Source organism: Engystomops pustulosus, chromosome 5, assembly GCF_040894005.1.
Source record: "Engystomops pustulosus chromosome 5, aEngPut4.maternal, whole genome shotgun sequence".
NCBI classification, from domain to species: Eukaryota; Metazoa; Chordata; class Amphibia; order Anura; family Leptodactylidae; genus Engystomops; species Engystomops pustulosus.
The window spans coordinates 198,622,362-198,634,570 of record NC_092415.1 but is presented as its reverse complement, the minus strand read 5'-3'; the positions used below and the strand labels follow the sequence as shown (position 1 = coordinate 198,634,570).

Sequence of the window (12,209 nt, the reverse complement as noted above, 5' to 3'; positions counted from 1 at the left end):
TCGGCTCACTGAGGGGAGCCGGCTCCTGTTGTGTGTGCGGCGGTTTTTCCGAATCCGTCGGGTTACCGTTCGGCCACGCCCCCCGATTTATCTTTCTTTATGCCCCAATCTCTCCACACCTCTTTGCATCTGTGTCTCCCCCCAAGCCCCTTGTAGCAGCCCGTGAAAATACAGCATGGAGGGGCCCTGGTAACACCCCAAGAGCCCTCTGGCTCATTAGCATAATGGTACAAGTTGATTTTAGAAGGAAGGTGACCATGGATGACAACTATAAGAAGATACCACAGTCCCGGTGCCTGGATCTATGAGTAGTGTCCCTGGTTTATCAGGATGGATTTTGATGGGAGGTTTCCTTGAAGACGTGAAGTTTATCTACAGGAGGACGTCTGGCTGTACTGTATTCAGCACACAGCGATGCATGGAGCCGACGGGCAATGTCCTTTATCACATAATAAACTACAGAAGAGAAGTCGCAGAGTTATAGCGGGAGTTAAAATGCTCGTAAGAGAAAGTGAAGCGGAGGAGATTACGAGCGCTTACAGATCCGGACGTAACGAGCCGCTCCCCATTATCTGCAGGTTCACTTCATTGTACTTTATGGATCTCATAAGAAGAACCTTCCCGGAAAATCTCCTTTGGTCACAAAGCATCCGCTAACAAAGTGCAGAGATAAAACATATTGGGGGTCATTTACTAAGGGCCTGAATCGCGTCTTTACGGCGGGTTACACTAATTTTTCCGTTTTGCGAAGGTTTTCTCTCAATTGCCCCGGGTTTTTGGCGCACGCGATCAGATTGTGGCGCATCGGCGCCGGCATACACGTGATGGAAATCGGGAGGTGTGGCCGAACAAAAACTCAACGGATTCGGAAAAACCACCGCATTTAAATAAAAAGTGTCGCTGGACACGCGCTTACCTTCACCCAGCAATGGATCGTGAACTCCGGCGGGCCTTGGCGGACTTCAGCGCAGCAGCGCCACCTGGTGGACGTCGGAGGAACTGCCTTAGTTAATCACCGGAAGACCCAAATCCACCGCAGAGAACACGCCGCTGGATCGCGAATGGACCGGGTAAGTAAATCTGCCCCATTGGGTTTAACTATTTTAATCTGTATCTTTTGTTTTACATTTTTTTTTATTTTTTTTTCAGAAAATCTGCAAAACTTTAATATCAAAATGTGAACACAGACTTAACGGGCTTCCAGCATTGTGGGGGTTTTCCGGGCAGAAATGCTCAGGATAGGGGGATTAGCTTAGAACAATCAGTGTCTGATGACGTAAGATGTAACATGTGATGTAAGAGGAGCCAACATCCTATGGGTGGTGGCACACGTGGCGTTTTGAAACGCATCCGTTTTTGACCAATTTTACCAATTATCTTAATTAAGATAATTGGAAAACTGACAAAAACGGTAAAAAAAAACGAATGCTTTTTTTAATGGACTGCTTAAAAACGGCCTAAAAAGGGGTTCAAAACGCCACCCAAATATTTGAGGAGGAGACTCATCAGCCGTTGCGGGACTTGTGACCCCAGAGAACAATCCTATACAACAATTTGTCCTTATGGACCCCCCCCCCACTCTGAGTGAAAGCTATAGCCTTTTGGATTAATTCTACTTCAGTCCCTTAAAGCCAGGAGAAAAGACTGCTGAGCACTTTAATACAAAGAGCTAAGGACACAGCAGTGTGAGGACATGCACACACTGCAGAAGCTACAATCCTGGAAGATAAATTGATATTCCACAGTTCTGCTGCTAATAACAATATACACAAAGGTCTGATTACACAGATTACACAGGGACATTGTCAGGATTACAAAATTCCCTAGGGATGATACCGGACACTGCCTGCACAGAGCACAGTACACAGTAGTGTGAGGACAACTCCCCAGTGCAGAGAGAAGCTACAATCCTGAAATATAAATCCTACAGCTACTGACAACATAAACAAAGGTCTGATTACACATCTCTCCAGGGACAATAGTTAACACTGCCTGCACAGAGCACAGCAGTGTGAGGATACAACCTCAGTGCACTTGAAGAATCTACAATCCTGAAAAAATAAATCCATATTTCACAGTCCTGCTGCCACTAACAATATACACAAAGGTCTGATTACACATCTCTCCAGGGACAATAGTTAATACTGCCTGTACAGAGCACAGCAGTGTGAGGATACAACCTCAGTGCACTTGAAGAATCTACAAGCCTGAAAAAATAAATCCATATTTCACAGTCCTGCTGCCACTAACAATATACACAAAGGTCTGATTACACATCTCTCCAGGGACAATAGTTAATACTGCCTGTAGAGAGCACAGAGCACAGAAGTGGGTGGACACAACCACAGTGCACTTAGATAAGCTACAATCCTGTAAAAAAAAAAATATATATATACACATTTTTTTTACAGTCCTGCTGCTACTAACAACATACACAAATGTCTAATTACACACCTCTCCAGGGAAAATACCTGACACTGGCTGCAGTCTGTATGGTCACACCTGCGGACAGGTGCCGCGCTGTTTTTGGACCAAACCAGAACCATTTTTAGAATCTTTGCAGCCTCACGTTACTAGACGCATCATTGACCAAACAGAGGAGCAAAAGAAAGCACAAAACATAAATTAAAGGGAATGTGAAGGAGGGGACAACAATGTGCAGACACTTCAAAGAACTTTATCAAGGATTCGCTTTAAAAAAGCATCATAAAAAGGAATAAAAGATGAATAAAGTTTTTTTTTTTATGCTTTGTGCTGTTTTTGTGTTTTTATTATATTTTCGCGCTGTGCAGATACCGGCCTAAAAATCACATTAAGGGTGAAAAAAATAAAAGTAAAATAACGAGACAAATTAATTAACATCGTCCCTCTCCCTTTATATACTGCAGGCACGGAGGAAGCGCCGGCGCATATCTAATGATGCCGTCCGGGGGACAAATACTAATTATCGCAGCCCACAAACACCGGGAGACATAATTCAGTTCCCCGACAGAGACGCTTCATTACACGAAGGAAATACAAGAGTCCATAGAAATTCCACACAGACCTCCGACTAAGAGAACGAAGCAGGGGAAAAAGGGATTATCCCTTCTAGACGGTTGCTCCAGGGTTAAAATAATCTGATCTGAGGGACCAGGAAGCAGCGACTTTACACTTGATTGTGTATGGGCAGCACGGTGTCTCAGTGGTTAGTACTACAGCCTTGCAGTGCTGGAGACCTGGGTTCAAGTTCGAGGGTCAGCATCTGCACATCGTTTGTATGTTCTCTCCATGTTTGCGTGGGTTTCCTCCGGGTCCTCCGGTTTCCTCCAACACTCCAAAACATACTGGTAGGATGATTAGATTGTGAGCCCCATTAGGGACAGGGACTGATTTGGTAAGTTCTGTGCAGCGCTGCATAATCTGTGTGCGCGCTATATAAATAAAGGAATTATTTAATTTATTTATTATTTGTAATGAGACTCCGACTCCGACTCAGGGTGACACGGTCTCCCCCTTCTGAGAGTCATTGCATCATGTGACCAGGGCAGGATTCATGCTGCGGTACTAGAGAATCCTCCTTTCCAGCGCGTGGCTAAATACTTGCCCAGGCAAGAGGCCTTAGTTTGTGTTCAGTCAGTGAGATAGACATCATACGTGGGCCATATTTCCCAGGCTGTACTACCAGTATCATAGTCATTTATTACTGGCTCCACACTACGCTCCTAAACAGTAATCAGTCTGTGTTCAGTCAGTGAAATAGACATCGTATGTGGGCCATATTTCTCAGGCTGTGCTACCAGTATCATAGTCATTTATTACTGCCTCCACACTACGCTCCTAAACAGTAATCAGTCTGTGTTCAGTCAGTGAAATAGACATCGTACGTGGGCCATATTTCTCAGGCTGTGCTACCAGTATCATAGTCATTTATTACTGCCTCCACACTACGCTCCTAAACAGTAATCAGTCTGTGTTCAGTCTGTGAAATAGAAATCATACGTGGGCCATTTTTCCCAGACTGTACTACCAGTATCATAGTCATTTATTACTGCCTCCACACTACGCTCCTAAACAGTGATCAGTCTGTGTTCAGTCAGTGAAATAGACATCATACGTGGGCCATTTTTCCCAGGCCGTGCTACCAGTATCATAGTCATTTATTACTGCCTCCACACTACGCTACTAAATAGGGATCGTGTAGTCCAGCAAAGACTACTGGCGCAGAAGAGATTCACCTAATAAGTTACCTTGGCTGGAATCTGGAAGTTTTCGACAGGACTGAGATCATGGACGCTTTCCTGGGGACTCTTGAGACCCTAAGAAAAGTGAAAAAAATATTTAGCTTCATACAGATTTAATGCCCTAGAAATCTGCTATATATCACAACAAAGTCCATGCTTTATGGGGTTTTCCACTATCGGCAATTCTTACTGGTCATTAGTTTTGATCTGAACCAAAATCTGAATTCCCGTAGCGCCACCACAGGACACAAGAAGTATTACATAGTCTGTATTCAAATCAATGGGATGTCTGTGTATTGCAGGACAGGACCGGTCCTCCAGAGACAGGGAAGTACAGGATCAATATTCATAAGCCAGATATCAACCCAAATTGACTCTTTTTGACTCCCATCAGTTTATAGCAACCTTCACGTTTCTATTTGTATTGGCGGTATAATTTGGGCATTGTATGAATGTGTATATGTGTCTTATATTTAAAGGGGTATTCTCATCTTTCATTGAATTCATCTGCCACAGATATACACTCACCGGCCACTTTATTACATACACCTGTCCAACTGCTCGCTAACACTTAATTTCTAATCAGCCAATCACATATCGGCAACTCAGTGCATTTAGGCATGTAGACATGGTCAAGACAATCTCCTGCAGTTCAAACCGAGCATCAGTATGGGGAAGAAAGGTGATTTGTGGCCTTTGAACGTGGCATGGTTGTTGGTGCCAGAAGGGCTGGTCTGAGTATTTCAGAAACTGCTGATCTACTGGGATTTTCACGCACAACCATCTCTAGGGTTTACAGAGAATGGTCCGAAAAAGAAAGAACATCCAGTGAGCGGCAGTTCTGTGGGCGGAAATGCCTTGTTGATGCCAGAGGTCAGAGGAGAATGGGCAGACTGGTTCGAGCTGATAGAAAGGCAACAGTGACTCAAATCGCCACTCGTTACAACCAAGGTAGGCAGAAGAGCATCTCTGAACGCACAGTACGTCCAACTTTGAGGCAGATGGGCTACAGCAGCAGAAGACCACACTGGGTGCCACTCCTTTCAGCTAAGAACAGGAAACTGAGGCTACAATTTGCACAAGCTCATCGAAATTGGACAGTAGAAGATTGGAAAAACGTTGCCTGGTCTGATGAGTCTCGATTTCTGCTGCGACATTCGGATGGTAGGGTCAGAATTTGGCGTCAACAACATGAAAGCATGGATCCATCCTGCCTTGTATCAGCGGGTCAGGCTGGTGGTGGTGGTGGTGCCATGGTGTGGGGAATATTTTCTTTGGGCCCCTTGGTACCAATTGAGCATCGTTGCAACGCCACAGCCTACCTGAGTATTGTTGCTGACCATGTCCATCCCTTTATGAGCACAATGTACCCTGTAACATCTGATGGCTACTTTCAGCAGGATAATGCGCCATGTCATAAAGCTGGAATCATCTCAGACTGGTTTCTTGAACATGACAATGAGGTCACTGGACTCAAATGGCCTCCACAGTCACCGGATCTCAATCCAATAGAGCATCTTTGGGATGTGGTGGAACGGGAGATTCGCATCATGGATGTGCAGTCGACAAATCTGCGGCAACTGTGTGATGCCATCATGTCAATATGGAGCAAAATCTCTGAGGAGCTTCCAGCACCTTGTTGTATCTATGCCACGAAGAATTGAGGCAGTTCTGAAGGCAAAAGGGGGTCCAACCCGTTACTAGCATGGTGGACCTAATAAAGTGGCCGGTGAGTGTATAATGGAAGACTTTGTGGCAAATGGTGTCATGTCTACAAATTATTTGCTACTTTTTGGTTACTTTTTCCCCAGTTTCCCCGCAGTCATGTAGCAATTTCAATTCTGCAGAAAACAAGGATCATCCTTTTCTGCAGTCACAAAGGTTGCTCCAGGGTTAAAATTATTCACCTGATCTAAGGGACCAGGAAGCAGTGAATTTACACTTCACTCAAGGTCACAGGGTCTCTAAGCCCCCTCAGACACAGCAGGGTGAAGTGTAAAGTCTCTGCTTCCTGGTGCCACAGACCACAGAATTATTTTTATCCGTGGAGCAACCAGCAAGCAATAATAATATTTCTATTATTAATAATATTCAGACGTCGTATTGCTATAAATTCTTGTTGCCTTCACTATTTTTGTCCCCTATTTCCCCTCGGTGATGTAGCCATCACTTCCGCTACGTTCTCCCTCTCCATACTGATGATGTCGGTGTAATACTGGACCATTGTTCTCATTTATAGACAGGTTTGGCGCATCAGCCGACCATCTGCGTCCTGCACATCAAGCCTCGCCGCGCAGCAGGACAAATATGGAAAGATTCATTTCTAAAATGTTATTATTGTCATTTTTTTCCCATGAGCGCTTGGGGTTTGATAACATCGGGAGTAAAATGCCAAGCGGTGGTCTGCAGGTGCCGGATCTGCATAATGCGCTCCCCGTCTTGGAAAACACACAAATGTCTCCGATGGAAGGATGACCATCTGGATGGAGGGAGCCGGGAGCCGCGCCAGAGACCAGCGCTGCGCACCGGATAATTCTCATATCATTATCTGTACAGAGAACCTGATAATCACAAAGTCCTCAGACGTCTCCGCACCGATGATTAGATGCCACCGATCCAGGAGATTACGGTCAATGATGATGACAAATGAAAAATCCTTGAAGGAAATCTACCACGAAAATCCTTTGTACCTCACTGTGCTCCGGTACTGATAGTGACAGAGGTCTGGGCCAGAGCCCAACGCTCCACACCGCACCGGATAATTCTCAAATCAGGTTTTCAGTACAGATAACAATAAGATCCAGGCACCGGGACTGTGGCATCTTCCTATATTTGTTATCCATGGCCTCCTGCCTTCTAAAATCAACTTTTTAAAATTATGCAAATAAGCCCCCCTGTGCTGTAGCTTCACAGACTGTTACACTGTGAAGGAGCACTTCCCCCCACCCACTGTGTGAGATTACAGCATTGAGAGGGAGAGGTGCTGAGGGAGCAGGTGGGAGGGTGAGAAGTATGTGAGGCTGCAGCTCTGGTAATGCACCCCATAGCACTTCTGGCTTATTAGCATAATTATAAAAGTTGATGTTAGAATGAAGGAGGCCATGGATAACAAAAATAAGAAGATATCTATGAGTAATGTCCTGGTTTATTAGGATGGATTTTTATGGCAGATTTCCTTTAAAGGGGTTGTCCCATGTTGATTAATTATCCCACAACCACAAGAAATAAAGAGAATATGGGTCCCATGCTCTGTCCCAGAGCAGGGGGTCACCCTAACCTTTAAAGCGCCAGACCCCGCAGATTGCCCCCATAACACCGTCACCCCGCAGATTGCCCCCATAACACTGTCACCCCGCAGATTGCCCCCATAACACTGTCACCCCGCAGATCGCCCCCATAACACTGGCCCCCCGCAGAGTATCCCCATAACACCATAATCCTATGTCCACATAACATCAGCAACCGTAGAGCATCCCCATAACGCCCCCACCCAGTGTCCCCCATAACACCCCCACCCAGTGTCCCCCATAACACCCCCACCCAGTGTCCCCCATAACACCCCCACCCAGTGTCCCCCATAACACCCCCACCCAGTGTCCCCCATAACACCCCCACCCAGTGTCCCCCATAACTCCCCCACCCAGTGTCCCCCATAACACCCCCACCCAGTGTCCCCCATAACTCCCCCACCCAGTGTCCCCCATAACTCCCCCACCCAGTGTCCCCCATAACTCCCCCACCCAGTGTCCCCCATAACTCCCCCACCCAGTGTCCCCCATAACTCCCCCACCCAGTGTCCCCCATAACACCCCCACCCAGTGTCCCCCATAACACCCCCACCCAGTGTCCCCCATAACACCCCCACCCAGTGTCCCCCATATTATACACAACCTTTTATATCTGACTGATATAAAGAGTCAGGGCCTGACACTATAGAGTCCTCTGTCCCCCATGCTTTACACTGCAGCTCCTCTTACTGTGACGAGCTGCAGTGTCACAGCACAGGCTCAGCAGGAGACACAATTACAATATTACAGGGGAGCAGCAGCCAGACCCAGGCCTCAGCAGAGAGCAGCCTCCACCTCCCCTGTGACACTCACCTGCCGGGTCATCAGGCTCTTAATCTTCTGCATGGCTCGGCCCGGGCTCTGCCCCCTCCGTCTCTGTCACACAAGGTGGTCCCGCTCCCCAATATTGCGACTAAAAATTGGTCCCTCTCGGCAGCCGTCCACAGTGGGTCATGTGACAGCTGTTCGGCCGGTTTGACAGCTGCAGCATAGCATTGTGGGAATCGTAGTCCGGAAGCGTTTACAGCTGGTAATGACTCTTGCTATTGAGTGACCGCTAGAACTGCGTCTCCCAGAAGTCCTCGCGGTGCTGAGGTAGAACGGGCCCGTAGAGGGGACAAACTTGTTCCACTATATCACAGTTTTGTAAAAAATTAGGAAAGATTGTGGTTAATGACAGGAAGAGGCTGCATGATTTGTACTAGGCTTCCAGTGTGTATTATACAGCGCTGCAGAATATGTTGGTGCTATAGTAATAAAATATTTATTTTATATAAGACGCGTTATATGTTTTATAACCATAACGTTTTGATGGAAGGTTGTCACGGAGGATGCTGGAAATTGTAGGAGTAGCCACACCCCAGTTCATAAACCTCACCCATAGGGTGTACAAAATACCCAGAAATGCTGTTCAAATACCCTTGCCCCTCTCCATAGGGATATATGGCGCATACCTCCCAACATTTGTGAAAAGGAAAGAGGGACAAAATGGCGGCACGCGCCACACCCCCAATCACTCCCTGGCCACGCCCCAAATTTTAGCCATATTAAAATAATAAAAATCATCTCAATAAAAAAAAAAAAATTATCCTCATTGGGATTTGAACCCAGAACCTGCAGTGTCCATGTACAATAATAACACAGCGCCTCAACCAACTGAGCGATAACCTCTGTGATTAACAAGGTGGAGAATTTTGGTAACTAAGAACTATGACTATATACTGCCTTGGTATATAGGGAGGGATCTTCTCAGATTATTGTAATTATTGAGACTATTATTATTATTATTATGGAGATTATTATTATTATTATTATTATGGAGATGATTATTATTATTATTGAGATGATTATTATTATTTTTACCATTATTAATAATCATCTCCATAATAATAAAAATAATAAAATTTATAATAATAATAATAATAGTCTCAATAATTACAATAATAACCTCTGAGAAGATCCCTCTCTATATATCAGTGCATTAGTCTGTGTCACAGTGTAAATGGCAGATAACACTTCTTAGTTACCAGAAATCCTCAGCTCTGTGTCACTGGGCTTATAGCTCAGTTAGTTAAGCTGCTGTCTATGGTGCACAAGGTCCCAGGTTCGAATCTCAGCCTGGCCAAAACTTTATGTAATTTAATTATATAAAGAGCTTGTGTCTGGGGAATCCCTGGAGACCATATATGGACAGATACTGATCTGACCTGATGACGTGGTCCCTGCTCTCTCCGCTAAGCCGACACTTCTCTGAAAAGGATTCCCTCCCGATGTCTGCTCTGGGGAACCCTAGGAGATGTAGTGACCATATATGGACAGATACTGATCTGACCTGATGACGTGGTCCCTGCTCTCCGCTAAGCCGACACTTCTCTGAAAAGGATTCCCTGCCCGATGTCTGCTCTGGGGAACCCTAGGAGATGCAGTGACCATATATGGACAGATGCTGATCTGAAGCTGATGACGTTGTCCCTGCTCTCTCCGCTAAGCCCGACACTTCTCTGAAAAGGATTCCCTCCCGATGTCTGCTCTGGGGAACCCTAGGAGATGCAGTGACCATATATGGACAGATACTGATCTGACCTGATGACGTGGTCCCTGCTCTCTCCGCTAAGCCCGACAATTCTCTGAAAAGGATTCCCTGCCCGATGTCTGCTCTGGGGAACCCTAGGAGATGCAGTGACCATATATGGACAGATGCTGATCTGACCTGATGAGTGGTCCCTGCTCTCTCCGCTAAGCCCGACACTTCTCTGAAAAGGATTCCCTCCCGATGTCTGCTCTGGGGAACCCTAGGAGATGCAGTGACCATATATGGACAGATGCTGATCTGACCTGATGAGTGGTCCCTGCTCTCTCCGCTAAGCCCGACACTTCTCTGAAAAGGATTCCCTCCCGATGTCTGCTCTGGAGAACCCTAGGAGATGCAGTGACCATATATGGACAGATGGTGATATGAAGCTGATGACGTTGTCCCTGCTCTCTCCGCTAAGCCCGACACTTCTCTGAAAAGGATTCCCTCCCGATGTCTGCTCTGGAGAACCCTAGGAGATGCAGTGACCATATATGGACAGATGGTGATATGAAGCTGATGACGTGGTCCCTGCTCTCTCCGCTAAGCCCGACACTTCTCTGAAAAGGATTCCCTCCCGATGTCTGTAGAAGCCATTCTGTACTGTGAGTTCAGACTTTCAAAGTATTTACTCTGCGGACACAGCGGGACCTGGGGGGAGAATCCGTGACAATCTCATAGCTGCCCGTGACGCGGGGCAGAGGTACGAAAAACGGGAAAGTCCCGTCAAAATCGGGACGGTTGGGAGCTATAAATGGCGCACAGCGCCATATTTCGTGGAAAGATAAGACATATCCTATCTTTTCCCCGGGCACGGTAAGGTGCCGTGCGTATGCTGCTCCCCTATGGCGCTGTGCGCCCATTGCCATCTATGGGGATGTATATATACGTCCCCCATGCGGCCGTGTGAATGTTGCCTAGGGATAGCATTCAGTGGGTGAAAAAGTCTATTTTAAACATTACAGAAACAAAATTAAATGTACCGTATTTTCCGATGTATAAGGTGACTTTTTAACCCATAAAAATCTTTTCAGAATTCAAAGGGTCGTCTTATGTGCTGGGCAATAAGCTGCAGCAAACACCCACCCATAAGGCCCCTTCCACACTAGCGTTGCATTTCACGTCAGGGTGCAATGCGTGAAAAACTGACGTTTTTGGCTGCGTTTTTGTTCCATTTTTCCTTGGAGTCATTAGCGTTTTTGCATTTTTCACGCGCGTGTTTTTCGCGTTTTTTTGCGTTTTCGGTGCGTTTTTCACGCACGTTTTTTAAGTCAAAAGGACCATGGTTTGGGAATAAAATGTTTTATTTAATTGAAAAAGAATGTCTTCTGATAAGTTATCAGATGTATGCAAACATCTACAATCTATTCTTCACTGTTCCGCGCGTATATTATCTCCCGACAAGTTAGCAGATGTGAAGAACAGTGAAGAATAGAATAAAAACAGTGAACACAGTGAACACAGGATCATTTAAGTGAAAAACACAGTGAAGAATAGATTACACATGTTCGGCACATCTGCTTACTTGTCGGGAGATACGCGCGGAACGGTGCAAACAAAATAGTATGTGAAGAACAATATATATGTGTGAAGAAGACATTGCAGATGTATGGAAACATCTGCAATGTGTTCTTTACACACATGTATATTGTTCTTCACATACTATTTTGGGCGCACCGTTCCGCGCGTATCTCCCGACAAGTAAGCAGATGTGCCGAACATCTGTAATCTATTCTTCACTGTGTTCTTTACTGTGTTTTTCACTTAAATGATCCTGTGTTCACTGTTTTTATTCTATTCTTCACTGTTCTTCGCTGTGTTTTTTTAATTAAATGCTCGATCTCGAGCAGGGGAATTATTCACATCACCTAGCAACCCATCCGTTTAAAACGCATTGCACTCGCATTGCACTTGCAATGCTTGCGAGGGCAATGCATTTTTGATGCGTCTCCATAGACTTGAATGGGGCGGGAAAAACATGCGTAAAACGCAAAAGTATAGCATGCTGCGATTTTGACGCGCGTCAAAACAAACGCAAGCACGCGCGTGAAAAACAACGCAAATGAGGAAAGGCCCATTGGAAACAATGGGACAGAGTGCAATGCAAGTTCTGCGCGTCAAAAGCAC

The 12,209-nt window shown here is 45.8% G+C and overlaps 1 protein-coding gene across 1 annotated transcript in view; it reads right to left on the bottom strand.

The window, feature by feature from the left end:
* Window positions 1–8,494, bottom strand: part of VPS50 (VPS50 subunit of EARP/GARPII complex) — a 136,287-nt gene extending 127,793 nt beyond the window's left edge. The window contains exons 1-2 of the mRNA XM_072154323.1: window positions 8,324–8,494; window positions 4,230–4,298 (exon numbers count right to left, since the gene is read on the bottom strand). Of these exons, the coding sequence (XP_072010424.1) occupies window positions 4,230–4,298; window positions 8,324–8,356 (102 nt within the window). The 5' untranslated portion in view covers window positions 8,357–8,494. The remainder of the gene's footprint in view (window positions 1–4,229; window positions 4,299–8,323) is intronic.
* Between the last annotated feature and the right edge of the window lie 3,715 nt (window positions 8,495–12,209).